The sequence below is a fragment of the Macrobrachium rosenbergii genome, chromosome 29, assembly GCF_040412425.1.
Source record: "Macrobrachium rosenbergii isolate ZJJX-2024 chromosome 29, ASM4041242v1, whole genome shotgun sequence".
Lineage (NCBI taxonomy): Eukaryota > Metazoa > Arthropoda > Malacostraca > Decapoda > Palaemonidae > Macrobrachium > Macrobrachium rosenbergii.
In genome coordinates, this window is record NC_089769.1 from 20,198,598 (window position 1) to 20,212,083 (window position 13,486).

Consider the following 13,486-nt stretch of genomic DNA (forward strand, 5'->3'; position numbering starts at 1 on the left):
GCTAATGAATATTGTTGCTTAATGAATCATCAGTTGTTATTTGGTGCTGTAAACCTAAAAGTCTGGAGCCTTTTTTATTTTAATTTGCCAACTGGGTGTGAATTCCCAATGTTTTGATTTCACGGTTTGTGGCTGGACATTCCACCGTTTTCCAGTTGAGCGCGTTTTAAATGTTAGCATGACAAAATGTACAAATATTTGTTGAAAACTTCATCGCTGATTTCTCCTTTGCTCCTAAATGGACAGTCCTTCATTCCAAGTTGAAATATATATTGAGTGACAATTTGCTTGTTAGTAAAGGTGGGAAAAAAAGGGGGAAGCGGGAAAAGAACGAATACCATAGATTTGTCCTGAAATGGAAAAATGCTTCATCAAAGTTGATGTTCAAATACTGCAAGAGTGTAATGGAGGGAAATTTGGAGGGTTTGAAGGAATCGACTGCTTGTAACATAAAAATTATTGCATATTACTTGCTTTGGTAATTTTTTTTTTTTTTTTTTTTTTTTTGCTGGCAAACACATTACCCTGATATTAGCAAGAGCTAAACTTGAGAAAATTTCCCGATTTTACTCACTGTAAATTCATAGCCTCAAATGATGTATAAATTATGTTCAGTTCACTGATAATTATTGTTACTAGGTGTACATCAAAAGCTCCCATTGCCTAAAATTCAAAGAAACACATAGAACTGAAAATAGATCTTTTGGTTTGCTCATTCCCTTCGTAGTAAAGCTGAATTACAAAATGACCGAAAAATCCATGAAACTAAGGTTCGAACAGTTAACGCGTTTCTACACAATTCTCTCATAATGAAGACTAATGACTTGTATTTTCATGCAGCTCCTTGGTGAACCACCTTGGACAGCTCAGACCGATGATGGAAATGTAACTTAAAAACCCATCCATGACACACCTCATTTCCCTTATTCCTGTCAGCTATTATCTTTTTGCTGCTTCTTTAGTATATACTGCATTCCTTGGTTGTCACGTCATGTATCTACAGTATATGTTATATATGCTTATTTCTCTTTGCTTTCTTCTTTCGCCCATTTTCCATTCATGGATGGAGTTGATCGTTTTTCTCCCCTTTTTAGCTGTTCATCCTTATGGATTCCCTTTGTGGTTGATTATAATCTTGGCTCCAGCATCATTACAGTCTCATAGCCTGTTCTTGACAATTGTCTGAAAATCTTATTGGTTGTCTCTTGGCTCCTCTCTAATAAACTGTTGTTCGTTCATTTTTCTTTGGATTCGTTCAGAACTCTGGATCTGCTCATTGTGTAATAAGTACATTGCCTGATTGATAAGTCTCATTAAATTAATACGTGCTCTTATCCTCTGATTGTCCTCTTTGGGTTCTTGCCTAGTTGCAACTGTACTCTCTTTTGTGTATGATGCGCTTTGATAAATATGATACAGGTAGTACTTGATAGCTTTAGGTCACTTTCTTACAACCGTGAGAACTGCATTTTATTCATACACTAGCACTTGGTATTGCTTACTTAACTCAAGTGTGCAGCTAAACCTAGCATACTTCAATTAGTGTATCGTGCTAGAAATAATTAAATAATTCATTACATTCTTCTGTAAATACAGTACTGAATTGTAAAAGTGATTTGGAAATAATTGCAATCAATCTTAAATTAGAGCTGGTTTTTACTGAACTTTAATTGAACTAGGCAGGGAACTGAATTTTAGCACAATAGCAATTTGCGACCTGCTCCTCATTTTTTTTTCTCCAAGGGAGGATTAGTCAGTATGTCCCATTTTTTCACCAGTCTCTTGGAAAATGCTCTAGCAAGACTTGGGATTAGTATGAGATTATCATTAAGTAGCTCTTCATAAAGCCGCCCTCTACTGCCTGTGCACGTTTTAGCTCTTAGTCTTCACAGCAGGTGTTCAAGAAGCTAGGCAGGCATGAGCCAGAGGGAGTTGATGTCTTTGACGACCCAGGCTTGTCAGCTTTGTCAGTCCAAAGGTCTAGCCGTTGACCCAATACATACATATATATATGTATATATATATATATATATATATATATATATATATATATATATATATATATATATAATATATATATATATATATATATATATATTATATATATATATATATATATATATATATATATTATATATATATATATATATTATATATATATATATTATATATATATATATATATATATATTATATATATATATATATATATATATATATTATATATATATATGTATATATATATATATATATATATATATATATATATATATATAAATTATACATATATATTATATGTATGTATATAATGTATATATACATATATATATATATATATATATATATATATGTGTGTTTCTTTTCTATATATATGTATATATATATATATATATATATATATATATATATATATATATATATATATATACATATACCTAATTTGTTGTGGCTCTCAAGAAAGGAAAAGACAACGATCACTATCGCAGTCACACTTAAATTGTTGAATCGTGGATGAGTCCCCTGTTCAGAAAACTTTCAGAACACTGGCCACTTCATTCAGCTACACAGTGGGCTAACTAGCAGCATCTCTAACCCCCTGCACGCATTGAACTATTCACTTCTATCTTGCATGTACTCTCTCACTTCTTGGATGCTGAAGCCACTTCTTTTAGTTGGTTTCCTCACTCTATCTATCCATCCTTCACAAAATCTTCTTCTCCTACTTCCTTCCAGTATTTTGGAATTGTATAGTTTTGTCACCAGCGTATCACCCTCCTTACTTTTTAGATATTTAAACCATCTCAAGAGATTCTGATCTGTCATTCCAAATACCCTAACCCATTTACTTATTGACACATTTCTCATTTTAAAATTTTTTCGTAACACAAATATTATGTAACAGTTCATCTCTGCGGCTTCTGGTTTCTTTCATTCGCATTTAATATCCACACTTCACTTCCATAGAGGATAGTTAGTTCAACAGTCCCTTCATTCATTCCCAACTTGGCTTCTATGTATTTGTAAGTTTCCTTCCAGTCTATACTCAGTGATTCACCTCTTGTCTCAACCCAAAATCGTTCAAAATTATTACTCCCATACACTTACATGATTCTACTGCTTCCATTCTCTCAAGCTCCAAACTAGCATTCAACATATCTTAGTCTGAGGCCCAGTTTCACAACAAGTCGATCACTCTCATGCCTACAAACTCTGACAAATACCCCACTTCCATTATAAAAACTTTTATCGCTCTCAGTAAATTTACTCTCTATACCATAAATGTTTTAACATCCTCCTCACCGTCTCTCTATCTACCATAAGCTTTCTTTAGGTCCGTTTATACCGCGTGCGGCTTTTCCCTTTTTCTTTCAAACTTTTTACATAGCTTATTCAGAACAAACATTTGATCTACACATCTCTTCTGTCTAAACCCACGCTGCTTCCCCTGTCAGAATTGTCATTTCTCTTACCTTCTCTATCAAAACCCTCTGGTATATTCAACAAAGATGTGTCCTTTTGATAAAAAGCCTCCTCTGTCCCTTTATCCTCATACTGACTAGTTATTTCTTCACCCATTCCTTTGGAACCTTTCCTTGATTCAGATACACCTCACATACCCTTGTCACCCACTCAGTCACACTTTCACCTGAGTACCACATCTCACTTGGGTGCGTGTGTATTTGGGAATGTGTGTATGTATATATGTGTTTATATACATACATATATATGTATATATGTATGTTATGTATATATATGGTTTAAGAAAAAGGAACAACTAACCTGTATATAGGCGTCGTAAGACCGTCCTTAAAGAAGAGAAGCAGGAAAATAGTGTCATCGGAGGGATGAGATATGTCACAAGGGAGCGTTGCTGATTTTCCAATAAGTCCTGTTACTCTCACTACAGGTACTGCGAAAAAAGAAAAGAAATTTTGTTTGTCATTTGTGCAGTATATAACAACTGGAACTATGTTGTGCTAATCATATATTTTAAAATAAACGCGAACGGACGAATGGTTAATGAGCGTTAAAGTAAGAAATTTTTAAAAAGTGGCTTTGCGTCATAAGCGTACACCTAACCTCATCTCTTGAATTGTGGGACCAAGATCAAAACACTAAGTTATTCCACTTCAGCCTCTAATTTGTGATATTGCAGTGAGGCATACTTAAGAAATACCAGATATTTTTTCCTTTCTTCCTTTCGTGTCTTTCTGCTTTAAAGAGCCGATTATTGCTCTTTCTTAATTTTCTACGTTTAAACTCCATATAATTAATTTCCTTCGGTACATATGAGCTTTATAATACCGGATTTCCCTTGAGGCTATAACGACCTCAAAATTAACTCAATTACTTTTCTGTTGTGTTAACTTTTATCGTTCTTTTTTCATACAGATTTTTCTTAAACAATTACGTTTTTGTTTGGTCGAACTAGCTGACAAGTATTTTTCTCTAATTGTTTACTAATTTGTTACAACAGTAATTTTATTTCTTTGTATCACTCTTCACGGATTTTTTCTGTATGCTCCTACTTTTCTGACTATTGCTTTTTTTATCGGGTAAATGGATTAAGTTTATTCTTTTCTAAGAACTTTCTTGTACTTACTGTGACTCACCCATTTATCTGTAATGTTACCAAACAATTACATTCTTCATCAACTTTTAATAACACTGTTTAATTGTCATATTAAATCCTCTGCCATTATCTCGTGGGACTGTCTCAAATTTTTATCACATCGACATTAATTTCACTATACTGGGTGTTTCGAAATTAGAGCCCCTCCCTCCTCCATAGAACAAATGGAAAGTTATGAAGTTTTCTGCTATGCCCTAGCTCCAAGTACATTATTTCAAGTTTCTGTTAAGCTATTTTTCATTTTACATTTCTTGTATTTTCAGACTGAGTGACGGAGTTAGATACAGCCATGGCTAACGACTCGGAGGAAATCAGATGGATTGACTGAATCTGGGCTATAACCTTCAGAGAAGCCAGGGATGCTGGCGCATCCTTCATTTCACGTTCCTGGATAGCTAAATACATTAAAAGAGATGAATCCTTTGTTAAAAGAAACTGGAACAAAAATCCATATGACTGTCATCACAAAAAGAGTGAGAATCTTGGAAGGCCTGAAGTCCTTTCTCAGGAGTCAAAAGACATCATAGCTGAGGCAGTGGGTAGACCAAGAAAGTCTTTACGTTAATTGGCGCTTGAACTAGAAACAAAAGGGAAAGAAGAGAAGTTATAGTGTTGTATATCGTGAGTTGAAAAAATCTGGTATCAAGCCATTTCATGTTATCAGCAAGCCCAACACCACTCAGCAACAGGAAGAAGACCGTGCATGGTTTTTTGGTTCATTTCTTAAAGATTGGGATGAAGCTGACTTTCTCTTTATGTTGCCGCATCAGATGAATTCTTCATTTACACAGTTAGGAAGCCAAATCATAAAAATGACATCATTTGGGCCGCAAAGTTGGATGATATCAACGATGATGTGTGCTATCACCAAGTTGTGAAATTTCCTGAATGTTTGGGAATTTTTCTCTGTTTCACAGCCAAACAGTTAATGTGGATCATCAAAGAAAAAGGACAGTCATGGAATGGCGAATACTTCAGAGAAACTGTGCTTACTGGTGGAGTATTTCCTTTCCTCAAAGATCCTGAAAATGTGTTACCTGTTGAAGAAGTCACATTTTTGCATGATAAGGCACCATGTTTCAAGGTTCTTCAGACACAGGAGCTGCTTTGAAACAGCGGTATCGATTTCTTCTCATCAATTGAATTTCCAGGTAGCTCCCCTGACCTTAATGTGTGTGAAAACATTGGTAGTATCTTAAAGGATCGTGTTGAAGCGCACACAGTGAACTATGATGGTATACCAAGCCTTGACGACCTGCGAAGAGAAGTAACCAAAGTGCTCAGGGAAATGGAGTTTGAGTCTCAGCTTTTTTGTTATTTGCTAAAATCATACCCCTCAAGAATGCAGGCTGTGGTACAGGCAGATGGAGGCCACACAAAATAGTAAATACTCAGAGAGAAACTTAAAGAAATACCTGTTCTGAATTACTTTTGTTTTTGTCCATATCAATTTTAGTTTATGCTGTAGACGGGGGGGCGGGGCTGTAATTTCGAAACACCCTGTACATTTTACTATCATAATCTTCAGTTATTATACCTTAAGCTTTAGCAACCCCACTTATTCAGCCATCAACCATCAGAGTCGGAAACAGCAAGCTTAGAAGAGATAAAAAATAAAAACATTAAACAGTTTTCATTCACGACACCTATTGTGTGATCATTATAGCGTAATGCTTTTATTTCATGTTTACTAAAAAACTTCCCAGTTCCGTCATTCAAATCTTTATCAGGGTTTCAGTTTTTATATAATCTCTTCATTATAGTTACTAGAGTGTCAAAAAACATATGAATTTCATAGCTACATACGGTTTCTAGTACACAATCGAGCATAACCTCATGCTCAGGCAATGAATGTGCTCTGTGAGCGCATGCCAGGAACAGATAGATTTACCCAGATGTCTGATTCAGAGCAAAATGCTCAGGTGTGCCCATAAGCTCACGGATATCTGAAAAACTACATCCACTATATTATTGTAAAAATGACCTAGCTGAAAGAACTCCAAAAGTAAGCAGTTCTAGACCTTGGGGTGATCGATGATAGCAAAAGATGATTTGGCTTCCTGAGACCATTCCAAACAGTGTTTCTGTGGAAGGTATTAGGAAGACTCGTCGTTATTGGGAATGCAATGTGTTCTAAATAAAAGGTTGTTCTAGTGCCTGTAAAGAAATATTAATGTCAGTTCTTAAGGCTTTCCGTTCACAATTGGTGTTTCTTAAGCACTGCTGTTTTCAGTCCTCTTATGCAACATTCTAGCGAGAGTTCAAGCGCAACTAATCTTTTAACTGTAATTAGCAGTTTCAAAAAATGTTCCATGTAACTAATCATTTGCGAGGCTTTTTACAAAGACGTTTTTTACTGACAAGGTCATCATTCGATGCCAATTATTCTCTTAGCTATTATATGTATAAATCTATTACATATATATATATATATACACACACATATACACACACATATATATATATATATATATATATATATATATATATATATATATATATATATATATATATATATATATATATATATATATATATATATATATATATATATATGTATGTATAGCATACTAACACATACATACAAGTAATCCCTTGATTATATGTATGCAACCAGCATCCAGGTACCCAAGATATATGTGTAATATATATTCAATTCATAACTTTGTTTAAAAACCGATCTCCTATGGTTGGTAATGCTGCGCGGCCATAAAGAAATGTTGGTAACACTGCCTACAGGCATAAACAGGTTAAGAGAGGATTTTTCGGGAGTGGGTTGGGGGCGGGGAGTGAAAGGGCTGGGAGGGATGAGAGGGGAGCAGTTGCCAACTCTGCACAGGCAGAGATAAGCGTTAGTAATGCTGCTCACAGGCAAAAGCACATACAGAAAGTGTTATGGGAGGGGGAGGTGGGAATGGGGCGGGAAAGCCATGCAGGATGGCTGCAGAGGGTTAGGCAGGTGGTTGACTTGAGAACTTTCGCAGTGGTTCAAAATGTTTTTTTTTTTTTTTTTTCACTTTTATGTACTAGTATTGTGTGTTGCCTACAAGGGAAAATAATGAGGTTCGTTTTTTTATGTAAAATTTTTTTATATGTTTAGGCAAAATAGTAGCAAAAAAGTGATTCCCATGTTATTCGCTAGTGTATTGTACATACAGTACAAGAGAGAGAAAGGGGTTCGCTTGCTTTGGAGGGTAAATATATATTATACTTTGTTACAAATATGGGAAAATAAGCTAACTAACTGCATTTTCCATAAGTTTTTTAGTTTAAAGTGTGATGGTTGTTGGTAATAAGTATATTTAATGTTTATGCATATATGATTATGTGATATTGATGAAGTATGGGGAGTAAGGGTCAGAGTTGCTGTTTGACATCCGTAGAGTTTTATTTGACCTTATCCGAATTCTGACCCTATCCAGCAGGGCCTTGGCTCTGTTATTGCAGATAATCAGAGGACTACTGTATACATACATTATATATATATATATATATATATATATATATATATATATATATATATGCACATATATATAATATATATAAACTATATATATATGTGTGTTTCTATAAGTACGTGTCACTGTGTGGCAATGTAGTGCTCAGCCCATTCCAGTGCATAGGTGAATGTCTGATGATCTGTGGAGCTCAGGACGGAGTGCCCTAACGAAAGTCACCTTTAGATACAGCTGTATCAGCGACACGTGTTTGGAGGTGCTTACCTGTTTTTATTTTATTTATTTATTTATTTTGCCTCGAATGTTCTAGAAGCTCTGTCCGGTTTAGATCCAGATATGGGTGTGTCATGAAGAAGGTGTTCGTACATTTGTCGGTGATGAAAAGTGGCTTGTAGGGTAAGTGTTGAGAGCTTTTGTGAGAAGCCATACATTCGATTTGGAGGAGCCAAGTGAGAAGGACTCTCTGGGACCAGATTCCTTTCTGTGAAGTTGAGTATTAAAGAACAAATAATAACTTCACATTTTAGTGGCCTGTTATTTTGTTATCATTTCTTATCATTAATTGTTTTATGGTGTTGTGGAGTGTCACAGATTAAGTCTAATGAGAGATGATTTCTCTCTCCAGATGTTTCATGCGTGTGCTCATGGATAGTCATGTACCGCCATGCATGCTCATGTGCGTCATTTGTAGACACACCTACATGGCCACTATGGGATGTAGCCACTTAAGTGAACTGGTGATAAAAGACACATAATTAAAATGGTGACTAATTAATGATTGGGGTCGTTGAAATTGGAAAAATCCCACTTATAATTTTGGTGACTGATTAAATGTTTAGGGAAGACATTCATTTACCTTTTTCCCTTTCTTTTTAAGATTTTGCCTATTTACCATGTTTTACCTGTTATATGTTAGATTTACAGAATAAACATTTTGTAGAACATGGTTTGATTTATACATACTAGGAGTGGGGTAATTAATATTCACAAAGAGAGAGAGAGAGAGAGAGAGAGAGAGAGAGAGAGAGAGAGAGGGTGGGGGACCAGCCGCTTGCCCACGTCTACGAACACTTTTGAGCAAGTCTGTAATTTTTGGTTACACACACACATATATAGTGTGTGTGTATATGTATATGTATACATCAACGAGGACACAAAGACTTGGCTAAATACAGTCATTTATTCCTGACGTTTCCTAATGTTTTCATTACATTTCAAGGGTTGCACAAAATAAAATTACATAAAGTACACATGAATTACTAACTTCAGTGGTTTAAATTTGGATTGATGGTGGATTTTTTCTTTAAGGTTTGTAATTTATGAGTAATTTATATAATTATATTTGTATTGATGGTGTATTTTGTAAGAGTTTGTAATTCAGAAGTATAATCTACATCACTAAATTTGTGTTCATGGTCCTTTTTTTCTTTAAAGTTTGTAATTTACATGTTTGATTTATATTATTTTATTTTGTGCACCCCTTGACAATGCAATGAAGGCATTACGAAACGTTAGAAACAAATAACTCTTTTTAGCCAATTCTTTGTGTCCTCCTCCTCTCAGATATATATATATATATATATATATATATATATATATATATATATATATATATATATATATAAATTTATATATATATATGATTTAGTATATATATGTATATATATATATATATATATATACTGCATATAAAACCCTAATATATATCACTGCATGAAAACCCTAACTCCTCTTTTTGTCGACTTTTTTGGATACTTTCTCTATCTGAGAACTTGTTACGCCCCCAAAAAGAAGAAGAAATTAAAAGTGGTACGTTATGGTCTCACTGATCACATCCAAGAGAATCGAATCCTGACAGCCTACCATTCAGCCAGTGAGGAAGAAAAGATATTATTTCAACTCACTGTAACCTATCTTGCCGAGAGCAGATATTGTAAAAAACGAAAAGATTCTTAGGAATACATAAGCCAAATTAAATTCTTAACTTCTTTGGTGGATAAATGGTTGCTAGGACTATTATAGCAATATTTTTTCTTACAGACACGCACACACATACACACACACACACACACATAGCCCATACAGTAAATCACAAAAACGGCATTTGAGTGCCATTGAAAGAATTATCTTTACCTTGATGCAATATCTTGACCCCAGTGCCTCTTTTGTTTTATCTAAAGCCTTAGATGCTTAACTAGTATCTCTGGCAATGAACTCGAACTAGTTCTACAGATGTTCATCCACAAAGAAGTTTACTCATTGTACCTTCGCAGGTAAAAGGATATCGCTACTCCAAGCAGTCATCATATTTAACATCGAGACGGGAGAGCAGTAATGTAAAATAATCATGTGGTATTCATACCCAACGTCCTCGTGATGTAGGATACCTTAAATAATGTACGTAATGTATATACCTCATTTTTCTGGTGTCATAAAATTATATAATTTTTAGATAAAATGAAGAACAGTGCTCAGAGATGAAGGTAACAAGAATGAATGTTAAATATTCCGAATTTTAAGGTTCAGAATTACCATGCGAAATGAACTTGGAGCAGAAGCATAGTGTGATGTTTGAAATGCAATAGCTTACTTTTCCTAAGTTTAACCTCATCAGGCCATGGATTTCACCATTCTAATAATTTCCAGATCTCTATTTAAACAAGCAGCAACGTTGCTTTGCCATTTGGGAAGGGGCCAGCTAAAACAAGCGCCGCGCCCTGGGCGTATTGTACTATTATATTTTCTTAAATTCTATAAAACAAGTCATCAAACATTACCAATGTTATGCCAGAGAAGATGGTCCAGGGTCACTAAGAGGAGGTAGATTCTGACACCTAAAGTTTTATATCTGAGCATTATGGTTCACCAAGGACCAAAATCAATTTGAGCATGTCTAGATGCATATCTATTGTCAAGGTTATCTATATGTATCTAGTTACATCTGACAAGGTGACACCAACACGCAATTACTTCCCCTTAGGTATATATGGTATCAAGAATCAAACGTCAGTATCGAAGATACTTCTCAAAGGAGATGGAAACTGGCTCATATTGTTGCAGTTAGCATTTAAACATCACTCTATGACAGAACAGAACTGCATCATTTCTGACAAGCGCAAAAACAAAAATAGGAACGTATACAAAAGTAGAAAGCTCATTTGGGTGTCCCTTAAGCTTATTAGTCACAACCAAGAGTGTTTAGTACTGAGACAAAGGACCTGCCAAGAATTTGAGAACTTGATTACACACTCATTACCGATTTAGAGAAAATAAATATAGCTTCTGAAATGACCTAGTTACTACAGATAACAGAATAAAGACTCTGTTCAGTCATGCAACACAAAACTGAAATGAGGTGCTGGAATCACACAACTATTCAGATGAAGTGAATACGCATTGTCCTCAAGGAGAGAAAATCATACACTATCGAAGGAACATTGCTTCCACACAGGTGGTCCACAACACTCCAGTTGCTTGGTACTGGACATCTTTGTATCCCAAGCCATGAAACCTCTTACGGCATCATTGTAGAGGCAGTGCTGATTGCTGCTACTGCAGATGTAGTCAAAGGCTCATCTGGATCAGGGAAAGTTAGAGTTAGGATCTTTCATTTACATCGTAAAACACTTAGTAATGTGTCATGACTGGAATAGAAGTCAACATATAATGAACTTGATTTACCAAGCTTTTGCCTCCAGTGTAACCTAAAAATATCAAATAGGCCTCAAAATATGTGTTTACAAACCTGCATAAAAGTTTATCAGGACGAAAAGGTGCTTATAAGACAGTGTTTCTGGAGTGGCAAATTCCTGTCTCATGTTCGACCCATAAATATCATTTAAACTCACTCTGCTCACTGGTTTCATGAACGGAGTATGCATGGCAAAAATGAAATTCCTATCTTGTGAAATTCAGAAGTTAAGACCAAGGTATAAATTCTACTTGACCTTTGACTCATAAGTATGACCTTTACATCACTCTGTACGGGGGCTTGATTTGTGGACGGTGTATGACAAACATTAAGGCCTACTTCATATAGGTAACAAGGTAAGGCCAAGGTCAAATTCCTGTGACCTTACACCTCCAAGTAAACCTTGACCCTTGTATTCGCCACATAAAATGCAGAATTCCCATCACCCAAAATTATATATATATATATATATATATATATATATATATATATATATATATATATATATATATATATATATATAATAATGTATGTGTGTGTGTGTGTGTGTGTGTGTGTGTGTGTGTGTGTATATAGTTAGAAATCTTGATCCTCAAAGATATTAAAATTATAGTGCTTGAAAAACCTTGAACCTTAATGTAAGGGCAGGCGCATAGAGTAAGTCAGACTGACTGATGGACAGATCAGTTACTAAATAACCCCCGACACTAAACCAGGGCATAGAACCTCATAATTCTAGTACGCTTTGCTCTCAAAAAGGAGACAAAAGGACTGTCGTGTAAACTAAGCAACCTACGTTGAAACAGGACTTTATAACGGTGTTAAGACACTGAGGCCGAGCAAATATTCACCACCGCTGCCTTAGAGGAACGACGTCTGTATCTGCAATACGACAACCCTAATGACACTGACAACATTGCACGAGAGATAATTGAAACCAAATTATCTGAGAAGTGACCCTCAAAATGGTTGAAATAACGAGGACTTTTCCGACATTAGGGAACATTTCAGAGAGAGAGAGAGAGAGAGGGTGGGAGGGCCTGGGAGACAAATGTCCAGAATGTTTTAGAGGCCTCCAAGATTAAACTGCCTATTCGCTCTCTGAACTGTCTTGTCCTTCTTGTGACATCTCAAGTATACGGTAAAACATTTCCATTAACTCTGGACAGTCCCGACGGGGCTATGTAAATAGAATTTATTATTCTTTTTTCTAATAGCTATCAGAAGAGAGTATCTTAAGTTTATAAATATCAGGGAATGTATCTTCATGAAGTAATAGAATACCAAATAATTCAACATCCAACAGGAAATTCTATTTAGAAAAATTGATATTAGGTTTCCACCTGAAGAAAAAGAATTATGATTTTTTTGATATATGATTTTAAAATTTTGTGTGAGAAACCATTAAAAACATGAATGACGTTGCCGTACAATTGCTGCGCTCCGGGTTGCGTATGTAATTACACAAGTAAAGATGATGTAAACATTTTTCAGCCCTTGGGGACAATGAACGAACATGCTGACGCTCAGTGCTATCAGATATATTATACAAACACACACACATACATATACATGTGTATAATTATATAATATATATATATATATATATATATATATATATATATATATATATATATATATATATATATATATATATATATATATATATATATATATATATATATATATATATATATATATATAT

General features: G+C 34.8%; 1 protein-coding gene across 1 annotated transcript in view; it reads right to left on the minus strand.

The window, feature by feature from the left end:
• LOC136854649 (nephrin-like) overlaps positions 1–13,486 on the minus strand; it is a 191,467-nt gene that overhangs the window by 146,313 nt on the left and 31,668 nt on the right. The window contains exon 3 of the mRNA XM_067131213.1: positions 3,780–3,909. Within this exon, the coding sequence (XP_066987314.1) occupies positions 3,780–3,909 (130 nt within the window). The remainder of the gene's footprint in view (positions 1–3,779; positions 3,910–13,486) is intronic.